Below are 17,321 nucleotides of genomic sequence, written 5' to 3'. Positions count from 1 at the left end.
CCGCTGGAGTTCAAGCTGATGGGGCAAGTTCACCTGTGTGTCTCCTCTTCTTGAGTGCAGAGGGAGCAAGCAACAAAGTCTTTCTCCTTTGATGTTTCACAATGGCTCATGTGGTTTCAATGGGCCTTCTTGAGGGGCAGGACCAAACACTCTCTGTAAGAAACCAGCATTTTACCTTAATTAATGCTCCTTTCCTGTTTGATGATTTAGGGCAGCTGCGCCGCTGTAGCAGTTCTGATGAAGATGCTCTAAGCCAATGGGAGAGAGCTCTATTGGACACAATGGGTGACAGGTACTCTAAAATCCTAATGCCTTCCAGAGCTTCAACTTAACTAACAAGATGCCCTCTTGGCTAACAGGATACTGCTGAGCCCAAAGTCCTCTCCCACAGCTTTTCAATCAGGATGGCTGAGTCCCTCCTTCCATGAGAATAACTTGTCTTCCCAGATGAAGGATGCCAGAGTGTCTTTCTGCACCCCACAGATATATCAGATATATCAGCTCAGACAGTCACCCCCCCCACTTGCCGTTGCCCTTTACCTCTTCCTGTTAATTTTCCCTCTGAAGTCCCCACAAGCTCTTCATTAGCCTGTGACTCGATGTGCAAATAGACATCTGTTGTAAGACACACACTATCCAGTGGGCAGCTAAGGAGATAAGCTGTGATGAGTTGGAGATATTCTTAATGGTTTCTCTGAATACTGTGTGTGTGCCTCAGTTTCCCCTTTGTGTTATTCACATATTTCGATGATGGGACCAGAGTGTGTGATCATTGCAGAGACCACTAGAGGGTGGATGGGCCTCCCTCCAGCCACACCCACAGACAGTGGCCAGGACCCCTCTGCCTTGTGTCAACAAGCTACAACAGGTTGCGACAGGTTGCAGCAAGTAGAAACAAGAAGAGGTGGCCACCCTGCCTAGGACAGAGACAAAGGACTGGGGAGGGGCAAGGGGGCAGGTCTGGCAGTGGGCTGGCTGGACAGTCAGTCCCCTGTGGGGGCTCACACAGGCAGAGCCCAAGGATGGGGATCTGGCGCTTCTCAGTTGGCCGTTGCTGCAACTTTCTGATTCATCCGCTAACAAAGTCTTTCTACACTGTGATCCCGAGAACTAATAACCCCTTTTGACCTCCAGGCTGGCTGTGAATGGCTTCTGACTGCAAGGCGGGGTGCATGGTCCCTTTGGGGGGGGTGTAAGAGCTTGCTCTACTAGAGTCCTGACTGGCTTCGCCCGGGTGGTTTCCAAGCACCGTTCCTGTGGGGCTCCGTCACATGAGCGTCTCCCACCTCCAGGCTGGAGAAGTGTGTGTCAAGGCAGGCTGCCTCTGAGAGATTTGCCTTTAACAACAAGGTCTAGAGACCCAATATGCCACGTCCCCAGGGAGGGTTTATATTCCACCACCTCACCCCTTGCCCACATCCCACTGCTGGTGGAGTCTGTTGCACCATCACACTACCCCGGATGCATCTGATCTGATCTCTCCTAACTCCTGGGCAGCATGGAGGGGAGGAGTGGGGTCCACCAACCCAGGGAAGTCTGTGTAACTGATTTTTTGCTGGCGGGTTGCCTCATGACTAGCTGTCCCTTATTCCTTCAATCTAGGGGCAGGGCGCCCTCTGCTGGGAAGTTAGGGGAATATAAATTCTCAAGGAGCTAGCAAGCTACTATTTCCACCAATTCCCATTTGGAGGCAATACTGGGACCGTATTTCAGAAGAGAGAGTTTGGAGGGACCCTCGGCAGCCATCCTGGCCCACTGGCGTGGTCCTGATACAGCAGGAGGTGTCGGGTTGAGCCAGACAGCTTCAAATCTCGTCCCCTTGGAGTGCTAAAAATGGACAAGTGGCTTCATATTGTGCAGCGAGCCAGCCAGGTGCCTGCCTCGTGTGTCTTAGAATCTCTGATCCTCCTTGACAGCCCATCTCACTGCCCCAAAAGGTCCCCAGGAACGTTCCTCCTGGAATTTGGAGACCATGTTGCCCATAGCAAAGCATGGAGCTAGGGGCTAAAATCAGGATCATTCTCTGTACTGATCCCTCCCAGAGAGAACTGGGCCAATAACAGATAATTTTTTTTTTTTTTTTTTGGGGGGTTTGCTGGTAGTTCCAGGAAAAACAAAAAGGAAAAATTTCAGTTCAGGTCAAACTGAACATGATGTTTTGCAGCTAATTGAAAACTTGGGGGTAGGAGGGCATAAATCATACTGAATCATTTCAGTAATGTCATAACAAAACATTTTGATCCCCCCCAAATCATTCAACTATCACGCTTTGGTTAATAACAAAGGAAAAGATTCACAAAAAATGGCTAAAGAACAAAGAGGAGGTGGTTCAGGGGTAATGCCACGTGTCCTGAACATCTGGAGGGATGGGAAGGATATTACTACGTGTTCTGAACATCTGGAGGGGGTTGAGGAATGATGTTACCTACTGAACATCTAGAGAGGTGGGGAAGTGTTGCATGGGCTGACCCACTGGAGCTGTTCGGAGAAATGAAGAAATAATAATTTGAGCCCCAGAGAGTCCCTTTGGGTTGTGGCAACCTGAGGATCCCTGCTCATCACACATCTCAGCTGGACTCTTACCAGACCGCATGGGTTCGCTTTGGGGTGGACCCTATTCCAGTTCATCAATGGACTTGCAGAGAGGAGGCCCAGTGATGGGGTGAATTGTTTGTATGTACCAAAGCATGGCTACAAGAACCATAGACCCTAGACATCAGCTTCCCAAGTCAAAACACCACATCCAAGTCAGCTCCTGAGAGAAAGGTGATGTCAGGAACAAAGGCCAGCAGCTGATCCGTGGACTAGTTAACTCAGTCTTCCAACAGACTAATGAACACAGATGAGCTACAGCAGAACCGCCTGATTGGCCAACCTCCCTGATCAGCTAAGGGAAACCAGTGGGAATGCTCTAAACAAGTCCAGCAGCAGCAGGTTACCATCTGCTCAATACTTACACCTGCAGATGCGATTGCATCGCTGCCTGCCTTTTTCCCAGCCTTCCTCCAGCCCTGTTCCTACCTTGCTCCAGCCCTGCTCCCCTGCTCAGTTCCTGACTCCAGCTCCGATCCTTGGCTCTGACTCCTGGTTTCTAACACCAGTTCTGACCACTAGCTCTGGCCGCCCTTGCTCCACCCTCTATTGCTGACAGATGGGAGCATGGGACATGGAAGGAAGGGTCCAATCTGCAAGGATCACCCAAGGATTAATACAGTGCCTAGCACCATAAGATCCTAGTCCACGCGTGGGGCTCCTAGATGCTACCACAAGCCAAATTATTATTAATAATAGCTTTACTCACTAGACCTGGGTGGAAAAAAATGGGAAACCATCATCCTGACAAATCTGGAAACTCTGAAGTTGTTTTCAGTTTCAATTCTGCTCAAAATGGATCCATTTCTCTTTTTAAATTTTCTCAACACTTATTTATCATTTTGAATTTGAATTTTCTTTTTTCCCCAAGCCCCTCCCCTCCCCACATCAACTTTTTTTTTGAGGTGGGGGGAAGGGGAATTTCAATTGTAGAAAATGAAGTCTAGGATGTAGAATAAAAAACAAATGGGATGCAGGGCTCTAGGACCCTGCGAGGTCCTGGCCATTGGGTGGGATGTTGGGCTCTGGAGGTTCTGTGGCAGTTGGGCAGAATGTTGGGGTCTGGAGGTTCTGTGGCAGTTGGGCAGAATGCTGTGATTCAGAGGTTCTGTGGCAGTTGGGTGGGGCCTGAGGTGGACAGCATGTCATGAGATTGGGGGGTAAATAACTCAGTCACTAACCCTGGGGGAGCTGATGAGACAGAAATGTCTCAGGGATTCATGGCCCCCCTGTCACAGAGCCCACCATTTTGTGGGTACTGTGATCAAGTGAATACCTGTCCGTTCCTATCTGGGCTGAGACCCAACTCATCTCATGCTAGGCCTAATAAACACAGCGAACGAGAGTCACTCCGTAAGGCCCCGTATCCCTTTCCCTAACCCCCTGAGCCAACCAGTTCCCCTGCTCTGAGGCCAGATCACACCCAGTACCACCAAGAAGGGAAAGTCCTTCTGACCCATTCCTCACCCCCTGTGAGCCAGCCACTTCCCCGCCCTGGGCTGAAATGGAGCCAGTGCCCCTGGCAGGAGAGGCCAAATGTCCTATTCCTCAATCTGAGAACAGAGGTTATAGTCCCTGTGTATATAATCCTTTTGGCTCATCTCTGAGCCCCTCCATCCTGGAGAGAGATAAACAAACTGCAGGGATTAGAAATGGATCTGACCAAAAGCAAGCAAACAAAGAAAAAGAAATATGGGACAGATGCTGCATGCAACACCTATTCACATCAAAATGCTTATATAACAGAAAACAGAATTTAGGCCAATGTAGGGGTAAAATTTCTACCCTCATCTACTTTCACCAGCGTCTGCTCATTCCATGATTTAAATTACCATGTAAATTTTTTAAATCACTGGGCTGGAGTCAGTGATTCAGCAACCACATTGACATCAATGGAGTCAGAGCCAGATTCTGATCTAGGTGACCCTGGTCTAAATCTGGAATGTCCACACTGACACCAGTGGAGTCAGGGCTGGATTCTGATCTCAGTTACCCCAGATTAGATTTGTGGCTAATCTGCAGGGACAAAGGATTATCCTATTAAAGCCAAGAACTTATTTTAATATTGCTCCTTGAAGAGCAATAAACATTGTGTCCAAAACAAAGATAACACCACCTCCAACCTCTCTAAATATTCATTGTTACTGGGTGGATCTGTCTACAGGAAGCTCTGGGGACTGATAGAAAAATAGGAATACCAAAAAAATGGCTACAGAGCAGAATTCAAAATGATCCCTACAGAAAAATTATTAACACTATCTGTCTCTTCTATAGCTCTTTTCATCAGATCTCACACTTCCCATTTTACAAATGGGGAAACCAAGGCACAAAGAGGGGAAATGCCTTCCTCAGGGTCACCGAGCAGGCCAGTGACAGAGCGGGGAATAGAAACCAGATCTTTAAGTCTCAGTCTCTATCCACTACACCCCATTGCCTCTTCTTCAGCTGCATAGAATTAAAGTCCCGGTCCTTCAGAACTCCTGGACTCTTGAATTATAATGGCTCTCAAAACGGCTACAGAAATACCTGAATCTCTTTCATAGTAGAAAAACAGACAGAAAAATCTAGCAGACCCACAAAGCGTGAAGGTGAGATTTTCCCAGAAAGTTCACCTTGCTTTCAGAACACATCAAATCATAAAATCAGCTTAAAATTTTTTGTTTCTGATCCCACTTCAGAAAGTCAGAAAAATTTGACCCTACTATAGTTTTAAGTGGCATCTACCATCACTAGAAGCCAAAGGAATTAGGGGAAAATATACATATATTTCTCTTCTATCTTTTTCCAACTTAGTTTGCGGATTTAATGGATTTTGTGTCTTTTCAATTTCACTGTCCCCACCATGTATAGTCCTCTGGTCAGTTTTACCTTTTACCCTTGCAGATATCAGCACAGGAACAAAAAGCAATTTTTAATACGGATTTTTCTTTTTAATTCAGAAACCTTGATCCAGCACAGCTTTTAAACAGGTGAATACTCCCATCATTACTGAGCAAAGCACTCAAATGTTTAATTTTAAATACCCAAGCAGTCCCACTGTAATCAAAAGGTCTATTTGGATACTTAAAGTTGCACACATACTTAAAATTAATCATATACTTAAGTCCTTTGTTGAATCAGCACCCAAAATAGACTGTATTAGAAAGGGGGTATTTTTCCCCACAAGTGAGTCAGTTTTTAAAAATTCAAATTTAATGTGACCTTAAAATTTGCATCCAAAATGGAATTTTACACATTTGCCAGATGGATCCTTGTTTTCAAAGATTTGCACTTCCTTATTATCATTTTTAAAGACCTAGGCAGGTGAAAGATGCATTTTCACTTCAGTCATTGTTTCTAAAGATAGATTTGTGTTTCCTCATGGCTTTTAAGGACTTTTTCATGTGAAAGACATATTTTACAAACAGATCTCTGTTTCTAAAAAGAAATTCTTCCTTTTGTTCTTAAGATAGCCCCAAGCAAAAGATGCATTTTCAAATTAAGCACTGTTTCTTGAGGTATTTGTTCCCTTATAGCTATAGATCTTTCCACAAGGGGCTAAAGAGCATTTTGAATATATTAAAGTTAAAAATAATAGTGATGACATTTTGCCAAGTCACTTGAATGTTATTTCACTGAAGTGTGACCTGCCCCCTCAATTTTTTTCATCTGAAGGCAGATGCAGCCATTTTATTTACACTTGATCCAATCAAGATGGCTGCTATTTTAGCCTGCAATGGAACTGAAGGAGGGACCGCCAAAGCTACAACTGTGAATAGCAACAGCTTTGAGCGAAAGAGCCAGCGTGCTATAACAGACTTGCATCCTCTGTAGATCAGTAACCGGACTACACAACCATCTTGAGGTTTGACTATCAGGTTGTGTAAGTCAGATTTCCACCAGCTGAGGATCTAGCCCATTATATTTCATTTGACTGAAGTTTCACGATGCTGGATCACAACTAGATTTCTCTCCTTTTGCCTCTCCTTAAATCTGTGATCCCTGAGTCTCTATTGCCTTGCAGTTGTTCACAGTCAGAAAAATGATACCACATCAGAACAATTCCCCAAAGGATGGGGTGGACCTACCAATCCAGATAAGGCTGGCTTCTCTCAAAGATGCAGTGGTCAACATTTTCAAAAGGGATTAATGATTTTGGGAGAAGCCAAGGCATTGGTGAAACCACAACTGGAACACTGTGTCCAGTTCTGGTTACCTGTGGTCAAGATAGATGAATTCAAACTGGAGCAGGTGCAGAGAACGCTGCTAGGATGATCAGAGGAATGGAGGGCCTGGTTTATGAGAGGAGACTGAAAGAACTGAGCTTGGTTACCCTAAAACTAGGCTTTTCAGAATTTTATTTCTTTTTAATATATAATTTTTATGGATAATATCAGTGTTTATTTTTAAGCACTATTTGAGATTTTTATCTATTTAAATTTTCACAGATGTGCAAAACTACTGGGGGGACAGACAATTATTTGAAGACAATAGCCATTGACAGTCAAAAAGTTAAAGTTTTATAAACCGTTAAAACACAGACTGTCAATATCACATCGCAACAGACAAAGAAAATATCCTTAAAGCAACAAATCATACCTGTTTTTACTGTTCAGTCCTTAGTCCATTTGTAACAAGCCCAATTCAGTAATCTAAATCAGTGGATTTTTACTCTAATAAATTCTCAAGCAGCTATTTTTCTTATTTTGCCTATGTGTAAAATTTAAATTATTACTGATAGAAATATTTTGTTGATGGTTTATGTGTGTGGTGAATTTGACATTTACTGATAAAAATCTAATCCTTCCATACCTACCTCAAATGCAGGTTGAAAGGGGATCTGACTGCACTCTCTAAATATATCGAGGAAAACACCAGAGAAGAAGAAAAGCTACTGAAGCTAAAGGACAACATTGGCACAAGGACAGATGGGGACAAACTGGCCTGGAATTAGCGTAGGCTGGAAATGAGAAGAAGGTTTCTGACCTTCAGAGAAGGGAGGTTCTGGATCAGCCTCCCAATAGGAGGAAACACCCTAACTGGTTTGAAGATGGATCTGGATAAATTTATGGAGAAGGATAACATGATGGGATGGCCTGCGACAACATGGAGTTGACTTCATGACCCCAAACAGGGCCCTTCCAGTCCTACATTTCTTTGAGACATATTGAAGGAATTGGTTTTCAGAGAGCGGGTGTTCAGCACCTTCTGAAAAACTGCCCACCTTTAAAAGGGGTCTCAAACTGATCAGCCAAAGAGAGAAGTACCCCCAAAAAAATCACTAGTCGCTTTTGAAAAATCTTGGCCACGTTCTAGTGGAATCACAGGTCACTTGACTGGATGCAGGAATCACTGGGTAAGGTTTTCTAGTCTGTGTTATACAGGAGGTCAGGCTAGATGGATCCTGCTGGCCTTGAAATCTATGGTTCTGCACAGGGCAATGGAGTGTCACAGATTCTTTTGGGGCATCTAATTTCTGGCCTAGTCATGGGAAAAATTGTCCATTACATATTCATACAGCCCAAGGCCAGAAGAAACCATTGTGATCATCTAGTCTGACCTCCTGTGTACCACAGGCCAGAGAGCTTCCTTGAATTAATCCCCTTTTGAACAAGAGCAGATCTTTTAGAAAAACATCCAATCATGATTTTAAATTTGCCAATGCTGGAGAATCCACCATGACTCTTGGCAAATTTCTCCAATGGCTAATTACCCTCCGTGTTAAAAAATTGGGCCTGGTTTCTAGTCTGAATTTATCTAGCTTCAACTTCCAGCCATTGGATCGAGTTCAACCTTTCTCTGCTAGATTATAAGTACTTTAAACTCTTCAGACTGTAACCAAGTCATGCCTTAACCTGCTCTTTGTAGAGCTAAATAGATTGACCTCCGTGAGTCTGTCACTATAAGCCAGGTTTTCCAATCCTTTAATCATTCTCGTGACCCCCCCCATAATTGTTCTTCTCTGAGCCCTCTCCAATCTATCAACATCCTTCTTGAATTGTGGGCTCCAGGACTGGAACCAGTATTCCAGCAGCAGTCGCAGCAGGGCCAAAAATGAGCTCCTTCTCAGATCCTGCCACCCAGGCAGCTTATTGCACCTCTTGGGGAGAATTCTCTGCCGTGTGGGTTCTTGCATGTTTGCTGAGCTTGGAGCTGTCGATGAAACTCCTCCCACACTTGGTGCATTTATAGGGTCTCTCTCCTGTGTGGGTGCGCAGGTGTTTGACCAGGGTGGACTTCAGATTGAAGCACTTCCCACACTCGGGACATTCATAGGGCCGCTCGCCACGATGGATCCTCTGGTGCTGAATGAGGTTTGCACTGAGGTTGAAGCTCTTCCCGCACTCCGTGCATTTGTAGGGCCGCTCCCCAGTGTGGATGCGCAGGTGCTTCCCCAGCGAGGAGTTGAGGCCAAAGCTCTTCCCGCACTCAGGACACTTGTAGGGGCGCTCGCCCCGGTGAATCCGCCTGTGCTGGATGAGGGTGGAACTCTGGCTGAAGCACTTCCCACATTCTGGGCATTTGTAAGGCTTCTCCCCTGTGTGGGTACGCTGATGTTTCACTAGGTTGGAGCTCTGGCTGAAGCCTTTCCCACAGTCTGAGCATTTGTAGGGTCGCTCGCCCGTGTGGGTGCGCTGGTGCTGGGCCAGGTTGGAGCTGCTGCTGAAGGCTTTCCCGCAGTCAGGGCAGGTGTACAGCTTCCCCGGCAGGTGGGACCGCAAGTGCTGGGGGAAGGAGCTGAGGCAGAAGCTCTTCCCACACTCAGGACAGATGTAGGGCTGCGAGCCCATGTGGGTGCGGACATGCTTGGCCAGCGTGTGGCTGCGGTTGAAGCTCTTCCCGCATTCAGTGCACTTGTAGGGCCGCTCCCCGGTGTGGATGCGTTGGTGCTGGGCCAGGTGGGAGCTCTGGTTGAAGCTCTTCCCGCAGTCGGGACAGTTGTAGGGTCGCTCCCCTGTGTGGATGCGCTGGTGCTGGACAAGGTGGGAGCTCTGGCTGAAGCTCTTCCCACAGACGAGACATTTATAGGGTCTCTCGCCCATATAGATGGTTTCAAGAATAACTATGTTTTCAGGGATCCCATAGTCTTCACACTCATCAGGTCTCTCCCGCAGGGGGTCTCCCGCCTGCAATCCTGGCCTGCTGGCATCTTCCTGCTCAGGGCTTTGGGACATCCCATGTGGGTCTGCTCCCACACCCTCTTCCTGCCGGGGAATCTCCTCCGTTCCTGCACCTGCTGGGAAACAGACAGAATCCAGATGAGGTTGTTCCCAAGCAGAACCACCCTCTCTTCCAAACCTTCAGAGAAAGGCTGGGGGGAGGAGAGAACTCTGGCCAGAGTGACACCTGCCACAACAACAAGGACCTGCTGGAGATGATGCTGAGCAAGACCAGACAGAACTGGGAGGGCGCCCAGTGGCTTTGCTGGGATCCTTTCACTCTCCTGAATTGCCAAACTAACCTAAGTAACTTGATGCCAATTTTGTCACCATGTGGCTCATCCGGCTTTGTGGCAGATGGCCACTAGCCCTGCTGGCCTGGGGGTGATTCTCTGACCTGGGTTTGATAGGACTAGATGACCAGCTCTGGCTCTAGGATGGCACCCTGGGCGCACTTGCTGAAGTTCGTGGAGGGTCCCCAAGCCAGCATCGCTCGCTCCTCACCTGTGCAAGTGACTGTCAGGATCTGCCTTTCCTCGGAGCCCCGGAGATCCTGGCTGTATGATTCTTCCCCTTGCTCCATCCAGGAGACCCCGCAGTAAAGGACCAGGAATCCTGCCTGCAGGGGAGGAAAGAGGGGAAGTCCTGGTTTGGTAGATAATCATTAAACACTTCCCCCTCGGGCCGCCCCGGAGCTGGCTGGCGGGGGACCTCTCCAGTCCCACAGGTCGGACTCGGATCCCCTTGTCGCTGCAGCCGCTTCCTCGCGGCAGCGATATCCTGCCTCTGCTGTTGTTTCTCTTCCTCCCGAGAGCTTCTTCTCGCTGCACTCCCACACTCACCGCCCGGCAGGGGCGATTCCCTCCTGGCTCTGGGTCGGGGCTGCAGACAGAGACTTACCCCTGCACACAGGAAGGTCTGGGAGGGAGCCGGGGTTGGTGGGACCCAAATGACTGGGACGCTGGGAGAGAGGAGGACGGGAAGGTCCCTGCACTATTTACAGCCCCTTAAGGCCCCGCCTGGGAAGGGGAGGGTTTAAGAAATTGGTGGTTTTAACCCATAATTCTCCCGTGCTCCAATTCTCCAATCCCATCTGTCTGGCTTCTCTGCTCGGTGCTTCTCCATGGGTCCTCCAGGCAAACCCAGGCCGAGGTCTGGATTTGAACCCGAAAATACAAGTGCACACATTGGCTGATTGAATGCACACAGTCCACACGCTATCTACGTGCATTCATGGCGCACACACACACACACACACACACACACACAGGTTGGCCTGTAGGGTTTAGTTTGGGGAAGGTCTCTGGCCTGTTACACTGGAGGTGAGACTAATTAGATTATCACAATGGTTCCCTCTGGCCTTGGAATGGATGAATCAGAATGTATCACACACACACACCCATCCATTGACTGCAGACACTGCACACACTAACCCTGACTTCACACACACTGATTTAAGGCACACCCCTGCTGTATACACACACACAACACACATCTTGATTACACTCTTATACTCTGCCTACAGACACACACACAAAGCCTTCCTTGTCCATCAGATACCGTACTTGCAAAATTATACATGCCAGCCCAAATGCTTATTCTTTGCAGATCCCCAGTAGACTCACACAGCACGGATGTCATCTGCACAGACTGGCTACGGCTACACATATGCATGAACGTCCTGTGTAGACACAAAAACACACTGATTGCACACATCCCCACACACTCACACAAGGATTACACGCACCCATACTGCTCTCACACCACACTCACAAGGACTGCACACATCCGCATTGATTGCACACACACCACACACAAAACTCATTGCACACACAACACACATGCACACTCACGGTACACACATCTAACACACTCACAAGGACTGCACGCACCCCCCACTGATTGCACGCACACACACCATATTCTGCTGCAGCCTCAGCTGGCTGGGATCAGGCCAGGTAGTGACTGGGGAGCACAGAGCGCAGCGAGGGGCACTTCTGGGTCCCTTTGCTGTCGTTCGCAGCCCTGCACCGTTTAAATACGCGTCAGTCACGCCGGTCGGTTCCCCCCATGCCAGGAAAAGTGTCCTGGGCTGGACTCTGCTCTGCTCTCTCGCCCAGCAAGGGATCGACCAGCCCAGACACCCCGCTCCGGGTGGGAACCAAACTACACAGCAGCAGGCTGGGCTGGAGGCGGAGAAGGGTTAACCCCACACACACTCCCCGTCCCCTCCCCTTCCCCTCCCGGAGCACATGGTGCCGTGCCACCATCGGGGGCTGGAATAGCGCAGGGACCTTCCTGTGCAGCCCCCCAGCCCCATCACTACGTCCTCCCGCTCGCCTCCCTCCCCCGCGAGCAGCCCCGGGGATCGCCCCGGCCGGGCGGTGAGCGGGGCGCCGGGAGACAAGAGGCAGCCTCGGGGGCGGGGGGAGGGAGACAGCGGCCGAGGCAGGAAATCGCTGCCTAGAGGAAGCGGCCACAATGACCAGGGGATCGGAGCCGAAGTGGGGCTGGGACCAGCTCCGGGGCAGCACGTGGGGTCTGTGCCGCTGAGCCCAGCCAGGTCCCCCTGCAATCCGGGGCAGCCCAACGGGAAGGGTCGGGTGGCTCTTTGAAGGGCTAATGGTGATTTATCAAACCAGGACTTACTTCCCCTCTTTCCTTCCCCGCAGCCGCAGGCAGGATTCCCTGTCCCTGAACTCGCGATCTCCCCGATGGAGCGAGGGGAAGAGCTGAGGGTCCTGGATCTCCAGGGCGCTGAGGGAAGGGAGATCCCCAGAGGTGAGGAAAAACCTCCGTGAATCTATCAGGCCGTGCTAGATCTGTGGATGGCGAAGGCCAGTAGGGGTTCTGGGGGAATCAGATGTCTGGTCAGGCCAGAGAATTGCCCCCCAAACCTGTAGGGTCAGTGATCTGCAAAGGTGGGGGAGCCAAGAGGTGGCAAAAATGGTGTCAAATTATGTAGGTTGGTATGGCAATTCATGAGCTGAAGGGAGCCCAGCAAAGCCACTGGGAGCTCCCCCCGTTATTGTCCTAGTGTTTAAGGCCAGAGGAGAGCACCAGCTCCTCAAATCCAGGAGTAGTCAATAGGCAGACCGCCAGCCAAATCCGGACCACCACACACTTTTGAACGGACCCTGAAATCTTTTTATTTACTTTTTATCATTATTATTATAAATGTTTTAATTATTATTTTCTCTGGAGTCTGGACCTTGACTATAGCTTGACCAAGAAATGTAGATCTTGACATAAAAAATAATTGACTATCCCTCAATCTAATCTGTCCTCCAATATATCGCAGGCCATCAATGCCACCCAGCACCTCCATATCCCAGCAATGGAATTTAACCAAAGCATTACAGCCCACAGGAGACTAAACTATAACATGCCACAGGCAGCAAATAGGAGGGACCGAGGTGCACCAGTGCCTGTGGCCCCCCGCAACAGCCGGGAAATAATCAAGTGAGAGATCCCCAGATGATCCTAGCAAGTGATCCACATCCACCACACAAAACTAAGAGGAAGGCAGAAAAACCCCAAGGGCTCTGCCTGTCTGATGTGGGGGGAAATTTGTTCCTCACCCATTAGTGGTGATCAATTAAACTAGTGGTTCTCAGCCAGGGGTATGCATACCCCAGGGAGTATGCAGAGGTTTTCCAGGGCCCAACTCATCTAGATATTTGCCTAGTTTTACAACAGGCTACATAAAAAGCACTAGCGAAGACAGTACAAACTAAACTTTCATACAATGACTTGTTTATACTGCTCTATATTCTATACACAGAAATGTAACTACAATATTTATATTCCAATCTATTTCTTTTATAATTATATGGTCAGATTGAGAACCTAAGCAATTTTTCAGGAATAGTGTGCTGTGACACGTTTGTATTCCTATGTCTGATTTTGTAAGCAAGTAGTTTTTAAGTGAGGTGAAACTTGGGGTTACACAAGACTAATCAGCTTCTGGAAAGGGGACCAGTAGTCAGGAAAGATTGAGAGCCCCTGCTTTAGACTGAGCCTGTGAGTATGACCCAGAAAGAGAGAGAATGTGCGGTGCCACCTCAGAGCCCAGCCCCACTGCTCCAGTGTCCCATCTCCAGCATTTCAGAGGATGAAGGACCCAAACAAAACCCCCCAAAACCCCATAATCAACCTCCCAGAATACACTGGGGGGAAAAGCTCCCTCCCTCACTTCCGCTCATGAACGACTGTAACCCTGAAGTTTGAGCTTTTAGGAACATAAGACAAACTACAGGTGAGCCCTAGGGCCTCTGAGCCCCACCATCACAAGCTACCCCATCAGATATTTGCACTCAACTTTGTCCAGCTCTCTTAAAATTAATTGTTATTCCCCATCCCCAACTGGGAGTCTGTTCCAGAACCTCACCTCTCGGATGGTTAGGAACCTTCTTCTAATTTCCAGCGTGAGTTTGTTCTGCCCTGTGTCTCACTCAGTGTCCTACAGTCATAGAGCCCAAAGTCAGAAAGGACCGTTGTGATTTATCTGGTCTCATCTTCTGTTGAACTTCCCCAAAATAATTGCTTTGAACTAGAGCAAATATTTTCTCAGAGAATCCTTTCTTGATTTAAAAGTTGCCAAAGGTGGAGAATCCATCTTGACCCTGGGTAAGTTGTCTAGATGGTTAATTCCCCTCCCTGTTCAACGTTTACACCATATTTCCAGTCTGAATTTGTCTAGCCTGAACTTCCGGGCTTTGGATCTTGTTAGACCTTTATCTCCTAGATTGCAGAGCCCATCATTAAATACTTGAGCCCTCAGAGGAAAGCTCATGGAGGGGAGGGCTTAACTGGACCTTTGGAGCAGAACCACTTCCCCTCTGGGGAAGGGTTTGAGGAAATTCACTTTGTACCCATCAGGTGTGCTAATCCTCTCTCCCCAGCACAGTGAACAAGCCCCATCTAGATTCTCCCTCTCTCCCACTAGGTGCCATGATAAAGGAAGAGAATCCCGAGCAGGAAGGGCCTGCGGGAACAGAGCCACATGGGACATCCTGGAGTGCTGAGTGGGAAGAAGGCAGTGGGGCTGGATGGAAGGAAGAGATAGACACACTATCTCCGGATGCGACCGACATCACGGTGGTGATGGAGCACAACCAAACCCAGCCAGGGGAGAGCCCCTACAGCTGCTTGGACTGCGGGAAGAGCTTCAGGCAGAGCTCCCACCTCATCCAACACCAGCGCATCCACACAGGCCAGAAGCCCTACAAGTGCACCGAGTGCGGGAAGAGCTTTGTCCTCAGTTCCAACCTTCTGGAGCACCAGCGCATCCACACAGGGGAGCGCCCCTACAAGTGCGGCCAGTGTGAAAAGAGCTTCAGCCAGAGTTCCCACCTCTTCCAGCACCAGCGCATCCACACGGGTGAGCGGCCTTACCAGTGCACCGAGTGCGGGAAGAGCTTCAACCGCAACTACACCCTGGTGAAGCATTTCCGCACCCACATCGGGGAGCAGCCCTTCATCTGCAGCGAGTGCGGGAAGAGCTTCAGCCTGGGCTCCTTCGCCCAGCACGTCCGCACCCATACAGGCGAAAAGCCCTACAGCTGTGCCGAGTGCGGCAAAAGCTTCAGCAGCAGTTCCAACTTGAGCCAGCACCGGCGCATCCACACCGGAGAGAAGCCCTACAGCTGTGCCCACTGCGGGAAAAGCTTCAGCCAGAGCTCCAACCTCATCAAGCACCGGCGCATCCACACCGGAGAGAGACCCTACAGCTGCCCCGAGTGTGGCAAAACCTTCAACCAGAGTTCGTCGCTCATGCAGCACCGGCGCATCCACCGTGGTGAGCGGCCCTACGAGTGCACTGAGTGTGGGAAGCGCTTCAGTGTCAGCTCCCACCTGGTCGAGCACCGGCGAATCCACCGTGGCGAAAAGCCTTACAAGTGCATCGACTGCGGGAAGAGCTTTGGCTGCAACTCATCCCTGATGAAACACCAGCGCATCCACACTGGAGAGCGCCCCTACAAATGCCCCGAGTGCGGAAAGTGCTTCATCGATAGCTCCAAGCTCAACAACCACCGGCGCACCCACACCGGAGAGCGGCCCTACAAGTGCACCGACTGTGGGAAGGGTTTTGGAGATAGCTCTGCCCTCATGAAACACCAGAGGACGCATGCCAAGTAGACACCCAGCTGATGAAGAGAGGGGCACTGGTGGCTTTCTAGAGGGTGAAATTGATATGTTTTGAGGAATGGGGGCCTCTATAAAGGACATTGATGTGCCTCCTTGGGGGAAAAGGGCACCTTTATAAAGGGAATAGGCATCCACTCTTCCTACCCTCATTGCTCAGCAAAACAAACCAATCCATCTTGGGTGCCATGGGTCCCACCCCCAGTGCGTGACAGTACCCTTTTGCCAGCAACAAGCTGCAAGCCTGATCTGAAGGCCCCCCTTCCGGTGGATCACAGTGCTGAAGCACTTGACGAGGATCACAAAATGGCAGGAAGTGCTTAAGCAAATTGTCCAGCTTTGATGTGCGCCACTGGGATTTGTAGAGAGGAAATAAGCAAACATAGTGAGGTTTAGTGATTAGAGCTGGGAGTCAGGACCCTAGATTCTCTGTGTGCTTTAGAGCAGGGGGACTGGGAAAAGGGACTTCTCCTGGCTTTGATAGCATAGAGGAGTCTAATAGAGCAGGGGGCTCTGAGTCAGGACTCCTGGATTCTGTCCTTAGGGAGGAAAGGCTGGTATAATGAGTGATAACAGAGAGGGCAGGGAGCCAGAACTGGTAAATCAGATTCCCAACTACATGTTGGTTATAGAAGATGAATTGAGAAGTTGTAGATAGGTGTGTAGTTTAGAGTAGGGGCCCTGCGAAACAGGACATCTGGGTTCGACACCCAGCTCTGGCACTTTACCTTTCTGTGCCTCAGTTTCTTCTTCTGTGAAAAGGGAAGAATGATACCCACCTTTTCTATGAAGTATTTGGAGATTCATAGATGAAAAGTTCTTATTCTTTATTTGTTGAGTAATTGTCTAAACTAGAAGTAACCCTCATTTCATCTGCTTTGTTCATGCTCTGAGTTAGCTGTAGAGCATAGATCTCTAGGTCTTTCCTTGATCTGGTTTGCAATAATTAAGATCCACAATTGCTCTCTTATTTTTCTCAACCAACCAGAAGAAGAAATGTAAGCGCATCCTGGAAAGGGAAATAAAACTGGGGATTGTACCCTTTAATTTTGCTACTTTATGAGGGACAAAGCAAAGCCGGGGTGGGGGAACTTGACTGGGGTTTGTACATTAGGAATTCGGGAGTTGTATAACTTGGAAGTCTCTTGGGAAGACTGGAGAACTGGGTATGAACAGTGAAACCTGACTGAATTTTCAGGTGGAGGTGCTCAGCATTTTCTGAAAATTGGGCCCCCTAAACCATTAACAGTTGGGCGCTGCCCATCACTGTTGAAATTTATGGCCCAAATCTTCAACAATGAGGACTTTTCTCCAACGTGCTCTTTGGGTAGCTGAGTTCAATAAGTGTCAACAAAGTAAGCCTGTCAGATTCTTTGCCTGTGTTAATATTTATCTAACTCAAATGTCTGTGTTTTGGGGTGCTTTACTCAACATTTGTGCACC

General features: G+C 48.8%; 1 protein-coding gene and 1 pseudogene across 2 annotated transcripts in view; one reads left to right on the top strand and one right to left on the bottom strand.

Moving 5' to 3' along the window:
- Positions 1-5,521: 5,521 nt before the first annotated feature.
- Positions 5,522-17,321, bottom strand: part of LOC137143264 (zinc finger protein 436-like) — a 604,313-nt gene continuing 592,513 nt past the window's right edge. Inside the window, exons 1-2 of one of the 2 annotated variants that reach the window (XM_067532958.1) lie at positions 10,236-10,314; positions 5,522-9,808 (exon numbers count right to left, since the gene is read on the bottom strand). In XM_067532958.1, the coding sequence (XP_067389059.1) occupies positions 8,661-9,808; positions 10,236-10,314 (1,227 nt within the window). In that variant the 3' untranslated portion in view covers positions 5,522-8,660. Of the gene's footprint in view, positions 9,809-10,235; positions 10,315-17,321 lie in introns of those variants that run through there. The other variant, XM_067532957.1, reaches the window with a different exon arrangement.
- LOC137143290 (zinc finger protein 850-like) overlaps positions 12,355-17,321 on the top strand; it is a 52,703-nt pseudogene continuing 47,736 nt past the window's right edge.

The sequence above is a fragment of the Emydura macquarii genome, unplaced genomic scaffold, assembly GCF_026122565.2.
Source record: "Emydura macquarii macquarii isolate MOO-44397 ecotype Brisbane River unplaced genomic scaffold, CSIRO-AGI_Emac_v2 contig_3305, whole genome shotgun sequence".
Lineage (NCBI taxonomy): Eukaryota > Metazoa > Chordata > Testudines > Chelidae > Emydura > Emydura macquarii.
This window is presented reverse-complemented; position numbering and strand designations above follow the sequence as displayed.